The sequence below is a fragment of the Phyllostomus discolor genome, chromosome 1 (genome assembly GCF_004126475.2).
Source record: "Phyllostomus discolor isolate MPI-MPIP mPhyDis1 chromosome 1, mPhyDis1.pri.v3, whole genome shotgun sequence".
Lineage (NCBI taxonomy): Eukaryota > Metazoa > Chordata > Mammalia > Chiroptera > Phyllostomidae > Phyllostomus > Phyllostomus discolor.
The window spans coordinates 82,550,845-82,563,720 of record NC_040903.2 but is presented as its reverse complement, the minus strand read 5'-3'; the positions used below and the strand labels follow the sequence as shown (position 1 = coordinate 82,563,720).

Below are 12,876 nucleotides of genomic sequence, written 5' to 3'. Positions count from 1 at the left end.
ATCCAAATTTTCTTTTGCCTTTTGGTACTTTTTTTTAGAGTCATCACTATTACAACATTTAAAAACCAGTAAGGAGATGGAAAAATTTTTGCAACGATAATATATTTACCTGGAATGTGATTTAATGACTTACATATGTTATAGAGCTTTGATGCCTGATGTCCGTTGATCTAATTGGTGTGATTGGACCTGTGCTCTGACACAAGGCTTCTATCACTCATTCCATAAATGAATATCTATTGAGCATCTTTCACATGCCTGGTTCATATAAGGCACTGGTTATCAACTAGAATGCTCAAGATACAGTATCTTAATAAAATAAGCGGTCATCAATTTTTATGTGTAAAATGTGTGTAAACTATTTCCTGCTATCAATTTTATGTCATATTTTAATAATGTGATCTATAATGTTTTTATTGGCTTTTACCAGCATTTACTGAATAAACATCGTAGTAAAAGCTTGAAACGAAAACCTCGTATTCGATACACATTTTTAAAAAAAATCTCTTTTTAGTTGTCATGGAAAGAAGACCGGCACTTTTCTGTCCTCCCCACGAGTGCCGCAATAATCTCATTAGGAGGGCATTTCCAAAACAAACAACACACAACATTCAGACCACAAGCGTGACTGATTAATGTGAGGAGCCGCAGTGCCGACCTCAGGCCATCGACAAGGGCCAACTGCGTACCTGCCACCAACAAAGGACTACATTTTGCGTATTGAAGGAGAAAAAGAGAATTGAAGAATAATTTAAAATGCACTAAATTATGAAAATGCTTGGGGAAATTATCAGCACAATGCATTTTTAAAGAGGAGACTGATGCGAGAAGAACTGCCAGCTTTCCCAGAGGAAGGCGGGCATGTGTGCAACTGGAGGACGGAACACTTACGGCGTTGTGTGCTATGGGGTCTTCCTCTGACAGGGAGCAGGCGTCAGAAGGCAAACCTGGGCTGAGCTCTGCACTAGCTCAAGGCGTTCTCCAGTTACAGAAATCTCAACTATAAGGTAGTTGCTGAGTAAACCAGAGTTGTTACTTAAGGTAGGAAGGAAAGTCTGAGATGTGCACTGAAATGGAAAATTGTCTTTACTTACTGGAAGACCAAGGGGTCCTCTGTCACCCTTTTGACCTGGTTCACCCTTCAATCCTTTAACACCATTTAACCCTGGTTCACCCTAAATGCAAAAGCAAATGCCAATTTTGGTTGCTATCACGGGCGTTTCAACTGTGAGAGAAGAGAGCCAGTCTCTGAAATGGTTGCAGATTCCAGTTTTAGGAAACAGCTGAGTCAGGCTAGACTTGTCTTGTATCAGTTCAGTGTTAATTTTTAAAACACTAAAAAGTTAACAAGCTGAAATTGACAAATAATATTCTAGGAAACCAAACTGCCTAGTAAGTGTGCTTTTTACTATCAAAATATATATACTTATAACCGAGGTCCTGAATTTTTCAGTTGTGTACTAAGGAAATGGGGGCTACGACAGATTGTTCTGACCAAGCAAATCAAAGACAATCACAGGGGAGGATGCTGAAGGAGATTCAGCAATAAAAAACCTACTCTGCTGCAATGGAAAACTGGAATATGCAGGACAGTGTTATATACAGACATTTTAAGCCTTTAAGCATTTTGCCCAGGGGAATGAGCTAAAAATATAGCTGCTGATGTTTGAAGTAATGCCATTAGTGAGTCCTCATTCACCGACATTGCCAAGTCAGGTCCCTACATGGATTAATCAATAGAGGAGACAGCAAATAGCCAATCCCAGAAGAGAATAGGAAGATCACAGAACTTACATGTAGTGATTTCGTCTGCCCAATGTTAGAATAAAAGTTTGCATTCAGCTTAGGGTGACAGGACGAAAGCCAGGGGAAGTGATAAATTTTGTTGACTCTTTTCTTTAAAAAAAATCTAAAAATACAGTGCACCTATTTTCTATCAGCAGCAGCATGTGAGAACTAGAGTTCTGATTGCTTCACATTTCAACTTTTAAGCACAGACATTAAATTTATCAAGAAAATGTTGAGAGGCTTGAAAGAAAGATGACTTCGGTCTCAAAGCCCTATAGAGTCTTTCTGGGTCAGGTGGGAGTAGGGAGAGATTGGGTCTACCTGGCGGGAGGCTGGTATTTCCCCATCTGTCTGATGATGGAATCTGTGGGGTGCTGGGTAAACATGGAGTCCGAGGCCCTACCTGGACCCTAGTAGCACAGGAAATGTGGATTTTCAATAAGCTTCCTGGTGATTCTTCTGATCAGGAAATTTGGGAAATAGCTGGTCCTTAGAACCATGGTATACATTTGAACTTCTAGAGGGGTCACAAAGTAGTGGGCACATGTGGGCACAACCTAGTTGAATTTTGGGTTCTAAAGATAGGATGGTCACAGTGCTTGCCGCTGTGGGAAATCCAGAAGTGCTCGGGTTGGTAAAGCTCGATTCTGGGGATGTCACAGAGCTAGAGTTAATGTGAGGTTAAGGCCAAGGCTCAATAGTCAGCTTCAGTTAACTGGTCTAAACTTGAGATGCAAGGCTTCTGTACGTGTGTGGTCTCTCAGCAAGTGGTCTTGAGATGATGGATAGGCAGGAAAGCCTTGGAAGGCTGTGAAATTCTTTGGTGAGGAATCATGCATTGATAAGAATAGTCATTAATTGAGAAGCTGAATGTATAAACAATCTAATTCAGTGGGAAAAAGACCAAATTTCAATGCGGGACCTAAATTCCTGTCCCAGATCTGTCATTTAATTAGCAGTATAATTTAGGATAAATAACCTAAATTTCCTGGGCCTACAGTTCATCATCTGTACAATCAAGGAACCAGCATAGATAGCCTATGGGGTCTTTGCAACTTTATAAAAATTCTCTGATGTCTATGATTTAAGTACAATTAAAGTTAAGTGCAGACAAAAAAAAATCATTGCATTTTAGATATCAAAAAAATCTTGGGAATTTATTAATTTAATGGTAATGGGATACTGAATCATTCATGGAATTAAAAACATGGTCTTGATGGCTTTAGCCTGAGTTTTTATGACTGGGCTGCTCTTTGGGGTGCCTTAACATCCAAGGAGAAGCCAAGAGTGGGAAAAGAGGCCCAGAGGGGTTAGATGGCTACTGAGACCACAAAGCCGGCAGGTAGATAGGCTCTTTCTTCTGGTCCACAGAAAAATGCTCTTACCCCAAAGTGTAACCCATGATTCTGAGACACTGTTACTCACTGGCCTTACCAGAAGGTGAGGTATTCTACAACGAATAAAGAGGCATGGACTCCTCCCACACTTGAGTGAGTCACCTGCCTGACCAAGGGAAAACTTGGATTTCTGGAGTCAGACCCATAACTCTGCGTCCCTAGAGCTGAGTGAGCCCGAGGGAGCCTCCAGAGGAGAGGGTGGGCTGCCCTTCTGATGCCTAGGACCAACACTGCATGTATGTACTCTCACCCCTCACCATTGAAATGTACCAACTCACTACTGAGGAGCTTTCAAGAGTGCTTGAACCTTCTCTCAAATAGCCTTGTGGACTAGCTAAATTTTTCTGTTTGGAACAAAGCATCAAATCACAAGAAAACAAACAACTGACATTTATCGGGTGCTTATCAACAACTGCACCAGATATTTTGCTGCTAAGTTATCACAACCCTATGTGGTAAGTTACCTAGTTGAGTAAAAAGGATCAGACAGGGTACATAACCTGCCCAAGGTGACACAGCCTGTGAGGGACAAAACTGAGATGAGATATCATCACACATGTTCCCTGGAAGAAGGAGACTGTCTTCCAGGGCTCACTTTAATCCTCCAAGATGTCCTCTTGGTTCACATGAAGGCAGAGAACAGGTGAGACCACCTTCACAATACAAGCTGCGCTAATGCTAAAGAGGAGGGGCTACTCTCCATTGCTCTCTTGTTAATTCAGAGTGTATGTGTATGTCTCAAAGCATGAGATGTGATCTCCTCAGTATAGCGCAACTGATCCTCCTTGCTCCCTTCTAGGCCAGTAACCTCCAGGAGGGTACAGAATTAGGGTGCTGGACAGCCAAAGCATTTTGATGAGGTACTGCTACTATATGATAAGCAAGAAGTATCAGTAACATCTAAATGTATAACTAAACACACTATCATAAGAAAGCATCCAGACTGGTCTGAGAATCTCATCAGATTTACTTCTAAATGGTTAGTTTTGAGTGTATTATGATTAGTGATTTAAGAAATTCACGCAGTGAAAAGGAAAAAAAGGCAAAATGAGGAATAATTCCTCTCCAGGTGATATCGCTTAAATTTGTTCTAAGTCATTCTGTGTTGTGAGAGCTAAACATCTGGATACTTAAAGGCTTAAAGATCATCAACATTCTTGACAGGTAAATAAGACAGGACAGACATGCTTCCGTCATGCTGCTCCATGATTAACAAGGAAACAGAAATCCAGCAACCAAGGGATTTGTTGGATTACCTTTGGTCCAGGAAGTCCGTGGGGTCCCTGAAAATGAAAAACACAGCTTTTAATTAAGAACCGATTCACTGTTTTCCAGCAGAAGTGATTACACAAAGTAACAAAAGAGCTGTAAAACCAGAATCCTTTTGTTTGAGCTGTAGTTAGAGGCAGGCCAGTGGATGCTGACACCTAGTAGAAGTTCATTCCAGTTTCTGGATTGCTCTGTCATAGGGAGTTTATTAACAGCAATGCTTTCTGATAAATATCTGTGAGAGGGAGGGAGGAGTCTGAAGGGGCTATATGAAAGGAAAAAATAGAAAAAAAAAGTATTGTACTTAAATCCACATTGCTCCTATTTCTCAAATCCCCATTAAAAAATCTAGGTGGAAAATGTGAGATACGTTATGAATATGGAATACTGATAGGACTTACAAGACAGAAATTTGCCAAAGAAAAGCCCCAGACTTTAAACACCACTGAAGAGGGGAACTTTTCCATTACTGACTGTTCTAGACCCAGGCGCTGAGGATGCGGAGGTAGAACAAAATGCGGAGATGGCAGTCAAGCCCAGAACCCCACCCCCTCACTCATTTCACACTGAGAAGAGGATTCTAATGCAGTAGTGGTAAGCATTATTATTTAGAGCGTATTTATTTTTACGAAGATGAGTTCTTCAAGGTTGTTGTAGCAAATGTTTACCAGTGGAAGGAAGTCATAATGCATGCATGAATCAGAGCTTTCCCCCCTGAATTTTATGGAAAATCTAAATGTAGAGACTGATTAGCCAACCTAAATTAACTAAAATTTACTGTGAATTGCTTTAAAATTTTCAAGTAATTTAAATAAATATTGGAGAGAGGAGTATTTAAATACCCATCAGTGAAATCATACAAGAGTAAGAAAAATTTTTAACTAGCAAATATCTAGAAATTTGTTACATATGTCCACATTGGAATAATACTTTCTATTTAGATAAGTTGTAGATAAACATTTTTAGGAAATGTCTGATATTTATTAAGTATTCTTATCTCATTTCAGTCATGATTTAAAATTCTTTTAAGTGAATTAACTTTATGATATGAACAGGATACAGTGTTTTTAAATTGAATCTTTTCACTTAAAATGGAGGGAGTATAAAAAATCCAAAACTATGCCATTTGTTTAATTCTTAATAAATTCTTTAGCTGTTAAGAAAATAAGGTTAACTATAATTGATCTGTGGGTGAAATAGTAACAACAGTAAGAAACCGATGGCAGGGTTTGGGGCTCCGCTCTGGGGCTCGGAGCATTCTGATGATGGTCTTCCTTAGGGCACAGTAGGGGAAGGTGAGGCCCACCGCTCATTTAATCAGTAGGATTGAAGACATGGTTTACTGAAGCACTGTAGACAAGAATGGGACCTCAGAGGCGGCTGGACTTGTTTCCATCCTGCCCCAGTCAAAAGCACTGGAAGCTCTCTGCCTCCCACTTCTAGTCTTTACACAATGGTCATTAGACATTTGGAGAATTACACTGGTTTCATGGCTGCCTCCCTTGCTGGACGTAAGTTCTACAAGGACACGGTCATTGTCTACATTGGTGGCCGAGGGACACCTGCAGTACATACTGTGTCTATCAAGGTACCACAAAAGTACAAAGGAAAAGACCCAGCAACGTATGTCATCTGTGGAAGTGAGCTTCAATTTTTATCATATTATTTTATAAGTATTCTTACTGGACATTTCATTAAAGGATGTTAGTCTTCAAAGTTGGTTGGAGACATTCATTAATGGCTACAATTATTAATTTTGTTTTGCTGCTAATGGCCTAGAGCAGTGTTTAGAATGATTTTCCGATGTTCACCCTGTCAGGTCAGGGTACAGCTTGCCAGATCTGTCTGTCTCCAACTTCCCTATCACAAAAGCTGCTCTATCTCTCCCCAACAGACATGTTCGGGGGAGTGAAAGACAACACCGTAAAGTCAGTATATCTCAGAGCACCTCGTATTTCCCATCCACTCCACAGAGAGTAGTACGAAATACAAACAGGCTGTTCTGAGGAATGCACTCATGTTTTCTCTGGTAGCATGCTCATAAATAAGTGATTGCGTTCTGGAGAGAAGGGAGACTTACCATGGGGCCGGGTGGGCCGTGGGGACCTGGAGGGCCTGGTGGGCCTATGATCTGTGTATTCAAACAATAAACATGGGTTTGGTTACTTCATTTAGATAAGGCAGTTTGGCTTGAATCTTTTGCTGGGTTTCTGTTAAGACCATTAATAGTTGCGGAGCAAGAAGGATACTGGGAAGAAATGATGTGTTTGATTCTCTAGGCAGAGAAATTCCTTTATGGGAACAACAAAAACTTAAAAAAAATACAGTTGTTTTACAAAAGCCAGAATAAATCAAAAGTACATTAAAAGAAAAGGAAGCAACTGATTACCAAGAAATGCTGTAATGCCACAACCACTATTAAATTCTCCAATATTTCACTAAGCAACAACAGGGCTCTGGAGAAAAAGAAAAGAACGCATGTTCTGTATTCACAAAGCTCTACCCACAAGTGTCGTGGGAAAACCATTGATTTTTCTTCCCCAGGATTAGGCAGTCCTCTGAAAAATTGCTTCTAACTGAGACCTCTGAAACATTTTGTCTCTTATTGTATACAAGGCTGACAGGTATTTATTCCACAGTTTGACAAACCAAGAGGTTCATGGTCTTTCCACTGTAGATAAGCCATCTGGCATAGAGTGAAATAAATGAATAATAGGCCAGTTGCAGAGTTTTACAGGAGCCATGGAAGTTCGGCCTCACGGACTTACGGAGGGGCCCTGAGGACCTGGCAATCCGGAGTCTCCTTTCTCTCCTTTCATTCCATTGGCACCCTACAAATAATCAGTAAGAGAGTTGAGCTGGTCAAGTTATTTCCAAAGTGTAAGGAACAGCTGAATTTTCTCCCAAAATCCATCATCCTCTTGAAATTTTTACACTGTACACATGATATGTAAAAGAAGGATTTATTCCCCTGCATTTAGCCTGAAACAGCAAGCTTCCCCAAACCCCTAGACTGTGGGTGATATGTGAAATAAAATAGAAAGTAAACGAAATATAAACTAAGTTAGGCTCGATGGGTTAAACTTATACATTGCTGAATATATCAAATTAAATGTTTTATTTTTTATGGTGGTGCTCACTTTGAAAGGGAAAGGTCAGTCTTTTAACTCTGTTATCATTAACGTTTATTTATACAACTTCCCTGTTTTAAAAATTGAGGGCAGTAAAGTTTTCTGCATTTTTCCCTACATTTTCCTACTATTTCCCCTCCCATTTCTCTGTAAAAATCATAGGGAAAACCATAAAAACACCATCCCATAGTATCATACACATAAAGAGAACAATTTCCAGACTAATTTGTTTTTTTAATTGTTTTACATTTTTGATTAGTTTACTTTTAAATTATGGTTTATTTAAAAATGAAGTTATCATTGTCTTATGTATATTAAATTAAAGTGATGAACTTCATTTATTTTACCATCTTCTAGTGAAAATAATTCAGGAAACATAAAGATTTATTTTATATTTCATTTATTTAGATGCTTTAAAATTTGTTGTAGAGCCCCAGTTGCAGGAATTAAACAACAGTACCTCAAATATTTAAAAATAGTAACATTATATGAACTATTAGAGGAGACCATGGCTAATAATGCAATTCTTTCCTGATTATATTTACCTTGACATGAACACAAACATACCGGTAGTCCAGGAAGTCCGATTCCTCCTTTTTCACCTGGCGCACCCGGGTCGCCCACGTCGCCCTTCGAGCCCTTGAGTCCCTACAAATGATACGGTTTGCACGTAAGAATCATACTGACCCTTAATAGTTATCTCCTAGAAAAAACAGAATTCCGATCGGTTTTGTCATTAGGTGGGTCCTTATGTGGGGGTGATTCTGATTTTCATTTTTAGATAGAGGTATTTCTAGCAGTGGCCTTCTGCATTCAATCAACACGGGTTCCCTGCGTAATAGAAGGGATTACAGTCTATCGTTCAGGCCATGTAAGTATGAAAAACATGGACTTAGGTGTTGACATCATTTCCCCTGGTTCCATATCTTTACCTGGCAGCTAATTCTGTATCACCAGTCCTGAAAACGATTGCATAGATTTAATTCTCAACAGTGTAATACACATTTGAACCAGAAGCTAGTGTTTTAACAACAAAGGTCCAAACAAATTTCTCCCATCTCCCACTAGATGCCCTGTGGCCCCTTTAAATGCAGGGAGAAGTTCCAACCACCATCCTTTTTCAAAATGGCCCAGTCATTCACTGCACACTGATGCTCAATAATGTTCAGAAATACTTCAACTTTTCCACAGTGTTCCTATTTTGTTCTCATCACATCTCTGTGAGGTGATCCAGGATGTTGTTTTTATTCTCCTTTTATTACAAGAAAATTGATAGATGGATATTCTGAATGCTAACAACTCTGAATTAGTGATACTAATACTGAAATTAATTTATGTTAAGCATTTTCATTGAGGAAAAATGTATAATTTCCTCATTCCTCAAAACTGCATTCCTCAGTGCAATATGACCAGATGGCCCATCCTTCAGCAGAGATAATCATAACCGTTACAGTAAGAGGCTCTGAGGCTACACAACCTGCTCATCTTTTCTATACTAAGACCAGAAATGGACAGAAATGTTTCTTTCCTTGTTACTTATACCTATTTTATAGCACCTATTTCAGAATTACCCATTAGGTGAGTGGGTAGGTGCCTGAATGACTAAGTAAATGTTACTGGCTAATCAGACCCTGGCTGTTTTTAGGATTCTAGTGATATTAGCAGAATAGCTAGCCCTCTGGACAGAGTAGCAGAGGAAAACCTTGTAAAGCCTATAGGAAAAACTCCAGCTATTTTACATGTAGAGATCATGAAGTATGTTTTTATGTATGTCAAGTTATTTGTAATGAGCAATAGTGGCAAAGGAAATACATACAGCCAGATTTTAAAATTCTCTCGTGATCTCTCTCTTTTTAACTACCACACTTATTTACTGAGACATCATGTACTTTCAACATGTAACTCTGATATTATAACAAGTCTTCTCTTAAACTTAACTTATGTATTTAATATTATCACCTGAGGAGTGTATTCACTGTCCCAAAATCCCCTTGACTTCTTCTGATGTACTTGATTTTAGCCATTTCTTTGGTAAATTATGGAAGCTGAGAAAAGAGCAAAAAGCCTGAAACTAACCCTGTGATTTAAGTCTGAAATTTGAATACTCTCTACAATCTCCTGGCCAGGTTCTTTTTGGCTTATGGGCCAAATCCAGCCCAGTGCTTGTTTTTGTACAGGCTGAATGTTTTAAACAATTTTAAAAGGTGTTTTAAAAAAAAGGATATGCAACAGAAACTGTATGTGGCCTGCAAAGCCTGAAACATTTACTCCCCAGTCCTTTATAGAGAAACTTTGCCAACCTCTGTGTTGGCGGAAACCCTCAGAGAAACTGCCATCCTTGCAAAGCTACAGCGACCCTACTTGTTTCCATCTTTTCCAACGGTCTAGAAAATTAAGTGTGATCATTACTTGGGAAAAGAAAATACATATATCTAATTTTGTGGAAACTATGCTACTGATTTTCATCTTGAATCATTTATATTCACTGACACAAAGTAGGCTATTTTTACTAAATACATAATAATTGTACAAGTCTATTAAAAATTCACAAAAGTATCACAGGTAGACTGATAAAAAGTTTAAAGACAAAACTAAAGCATCATATAGCTTGTATGTTTCTGGGAATAAAACTGTCTAATTTAAAACCAATTGCTTTTTAGAGTTAATATAGTCTCCAGAAAAGATGGTTAAAAAAAAAAAAGGCTATCATATATCAACACACATGCCTTTCTTGGCTTCAAACATATAATAGAAGTAGTAACCAATAACAATGCTTTAAATGACAGTATGTATCTTTAAAATTACCTGCTCTCCATCAACTCCTGGGATTCCTGGAGATCCTGTCTCTCCCTGTTAAGATAAAAATTGATGACTTCCTTCCGTTTATCATTGGTGGCATATTAAACTATACAAAAATGTTTCTAGTTGGAAACAGTACAGTTTGGCTTTCAGCAAATGCATCACGACCGAGGAATACACTATTATATCATAATACATTCTAAACTAAGTAAAAGAGCATTTTCTTGAGTATTATGTATAACAATACTTATATGTCATTAAGATCTAAGTCTTTAAATTTTTTTTCCTCAGGTGAGATGCAAGCTGAAAAAATGGTGAAAGGCAACTGAATGAAAAAAATCATTGGATGGCTGACCATGTGCTCTGTCAACCTGTATGCCTCCGTTCATTTTTTCTCCTTAAAAAATCTGTATGATTTCTCTTATTTTTCAACTTGAGAAAAAAAGCTAAAATATGACAGTTATCTTAAGAAAGAATAAAATGCAAAGTCCCTTAAATTCACAATATTTTAGCTAGCACTGTTTGAGCTATAGACACAAACTTATAATGACTGTGAATGGTACTTTCAGAGTAGCCCCACTGAGGGCTACAACAAATCAAATAATATCTTAATCCACACAAAATTACTTTTGGATCGATTCAATTTCTTATACTATGCTAAGAATGCACCAAATTTCCTATTTATATTGTGATTTATTAAAACTCTTCACAAACTCAAAATATATAGATTTATTTTTTGTTAACTGAAGATGTTCCATTAAAAACAAATTTAAACAATGTGCTAGAGATTTTTTTCAAACAACAAGTGTCGGTCACCTTTCAGCTAGAAAGATATGAAACAACTTCTTTGAAAGGCAAGATATTGTTTTATATCAGTGAATCATGTATTTGGACACCATTATCAGTATCCTTTGTTTCCACAGTATAGACACTTTGTAAAAACAGCTCCTTCAAGGGCCGAGTGGCCCACCTCACAGACAGAATTCCAAGGGAGCTGACTCAAGGGTGTACTTTTCTAGAAAGGTTTGTTTGGTGATGTTATAAACCACAACATTGAAAAGGCTAGAGCTCTTTTTCCTGGTAAAAACTCTTAACAGCTATTGGCTGCAGCATGAAATCTGAGCTTTCCAATGTTTTAGAAGGCATGACAAAGAAATGAAAAAAAAAAAGAAACAGAAAAGAAAGGGTTTTTCTTTTCCAGATTTCCTGCTCTTTGTGGTAGCAGCTAAGTTTATTTTGCCACAAATAAGTCCGCTGAGGTTGGATGCAACTGGCTAAGCCCTAGTTTTATTCCGTCTGAATACCTGTCAGTGCTTGGGGCCCAATAATGACTGCTTTGCTAAACTTTTACCTTCAAAATGTGACCCACGACTGTTTCAAAGAAAAACCTAATTTGTGAGTTATTCACTTATCCTTCATCCATCAACTGTAACTTGTGAAGAGTTATTTCATGTGTAAGAATTCACGCAATCCTTATTTGATTAAGGAAGGAGCAATGCTGATTGGAAAGGTCCCTGTTCATTCTGAGGCTGTGAGTCAGTCCTGATTTGGAACGGGGTTTACATTTGGCTCAGGCTGCATCGTGGAGTTGTGGTCACAGGCACATCTCACCCCAGTTATCCCAGCCTCCTCCAGGAGAGCTCATGGAACACATAAAGGCCCCCATCCACTGACCCAAGTTTTCAATGATCAGGTCCCTGTGAGGTATGAGGGGTGGGGCAGAGGGACCGCACATTGGGAAGGATGGCTGGGTAAGAGAGTATGACTTGGTGCCGCCCCCCATCCCATTTGTGTAGACGTTCATTTGGCCAATTTCCCTGTCTTTCAGTTTCAGCTCAAAGTCATCCTTGATTCCCAAGGCTGCGACAACCTTCTTCATTCACATCTTGATCAGAGCACTTATACTTATTTATAAATAATTGTGTCTTTGCTTATCTATCTCCCTCCTCAAGCTGTAATTCTCTGGATGAAACCCCTCACTATACCATAGTATCATTACTAGATGTTAGTGCTTATCACAGAATAGAGGCTCAAAAATTACTTATTGGATAATTGAATTAATAAATGAACAGCAATTGGATTATAAAACAGAGGGATGTAGGTTTTAATGATACAGCCTTCTTGACCAGGTGGCCCTTTTTGTTCCTGTGGGTCAAGGGATGGGTACCTTTCTGATTTCTGTAGGTGTTTGGGCTATATAGAGAAGTCCTAGAGGTTGTGGAGCTTGTAGGAAATGAGGTGCATATTTAGTACTGGAGACAATTTTTTTCTGGAGACTCAGGCAAGTGAGGAGGTGAAACAAGGAACTCAGACCTGGCTGACTCTACATAGAGGAAAAATAACCTGCAGGTTTCCCTCTAGGTTGTCTAGTCAGCTCACCAAGATATTAAAGAATGAGAATCCAGGCTGACTTGTTCACCAGGAACAGAGATTATGTGTGACCAGAATGTGGTAGAGAAATAGAAAATTAAAAGTCCCAAACCTTATCTTAC

At 38.7% G+C, this 12,876-nt stretch overlaps 1 protein-coding gene across 8 annotated transcripts in view; it reads right to left on the bottom strand.

Moving 5' to 3' along the window:
- COL25A1 (collagen type XXV alpha 1 chain) overlaps positions 1-12,876 on the bottom strand; it is a 498,892-nt gene that overhangs the window by 24,866 nt on the left and 461,150 nt on the right. For 6 of the 8 annotated variants that reach the window (XM_036025482.1, XM_036025500.1, XM_036025468.1 and 3 more), the window contains 6 exons: positions 10,391-10,435; positions 8,153-8,233; positions 7,223-7,285; positions 6,535-6,585; positions 4,442-4,468; positions 1,095-1,175 (listed from right to left, as the gene is read on the bottom strand). In XM_036025482.1, the coding sequence (XP_035881375.1) occupies positions 1,095-1,175; positions 4,442-4,468; positions 6,535-6,585; positions 7,223-7,285; positions 8,153-8,233; positions 10,391-10,435 (348 nt within the window). The remainder of the gene's footprint in view (positions 1-1,094; positions 1,176-4,441; positions 4,469-6,534; positions 6,586-7,222; positions 7,286-8,152; positions 8,234-10,390; positions 10,436-12,876) is intronic. The other 2 variants (XM_036025501.1, XM_036025508.1) reach the window with 1 other exon arrangement.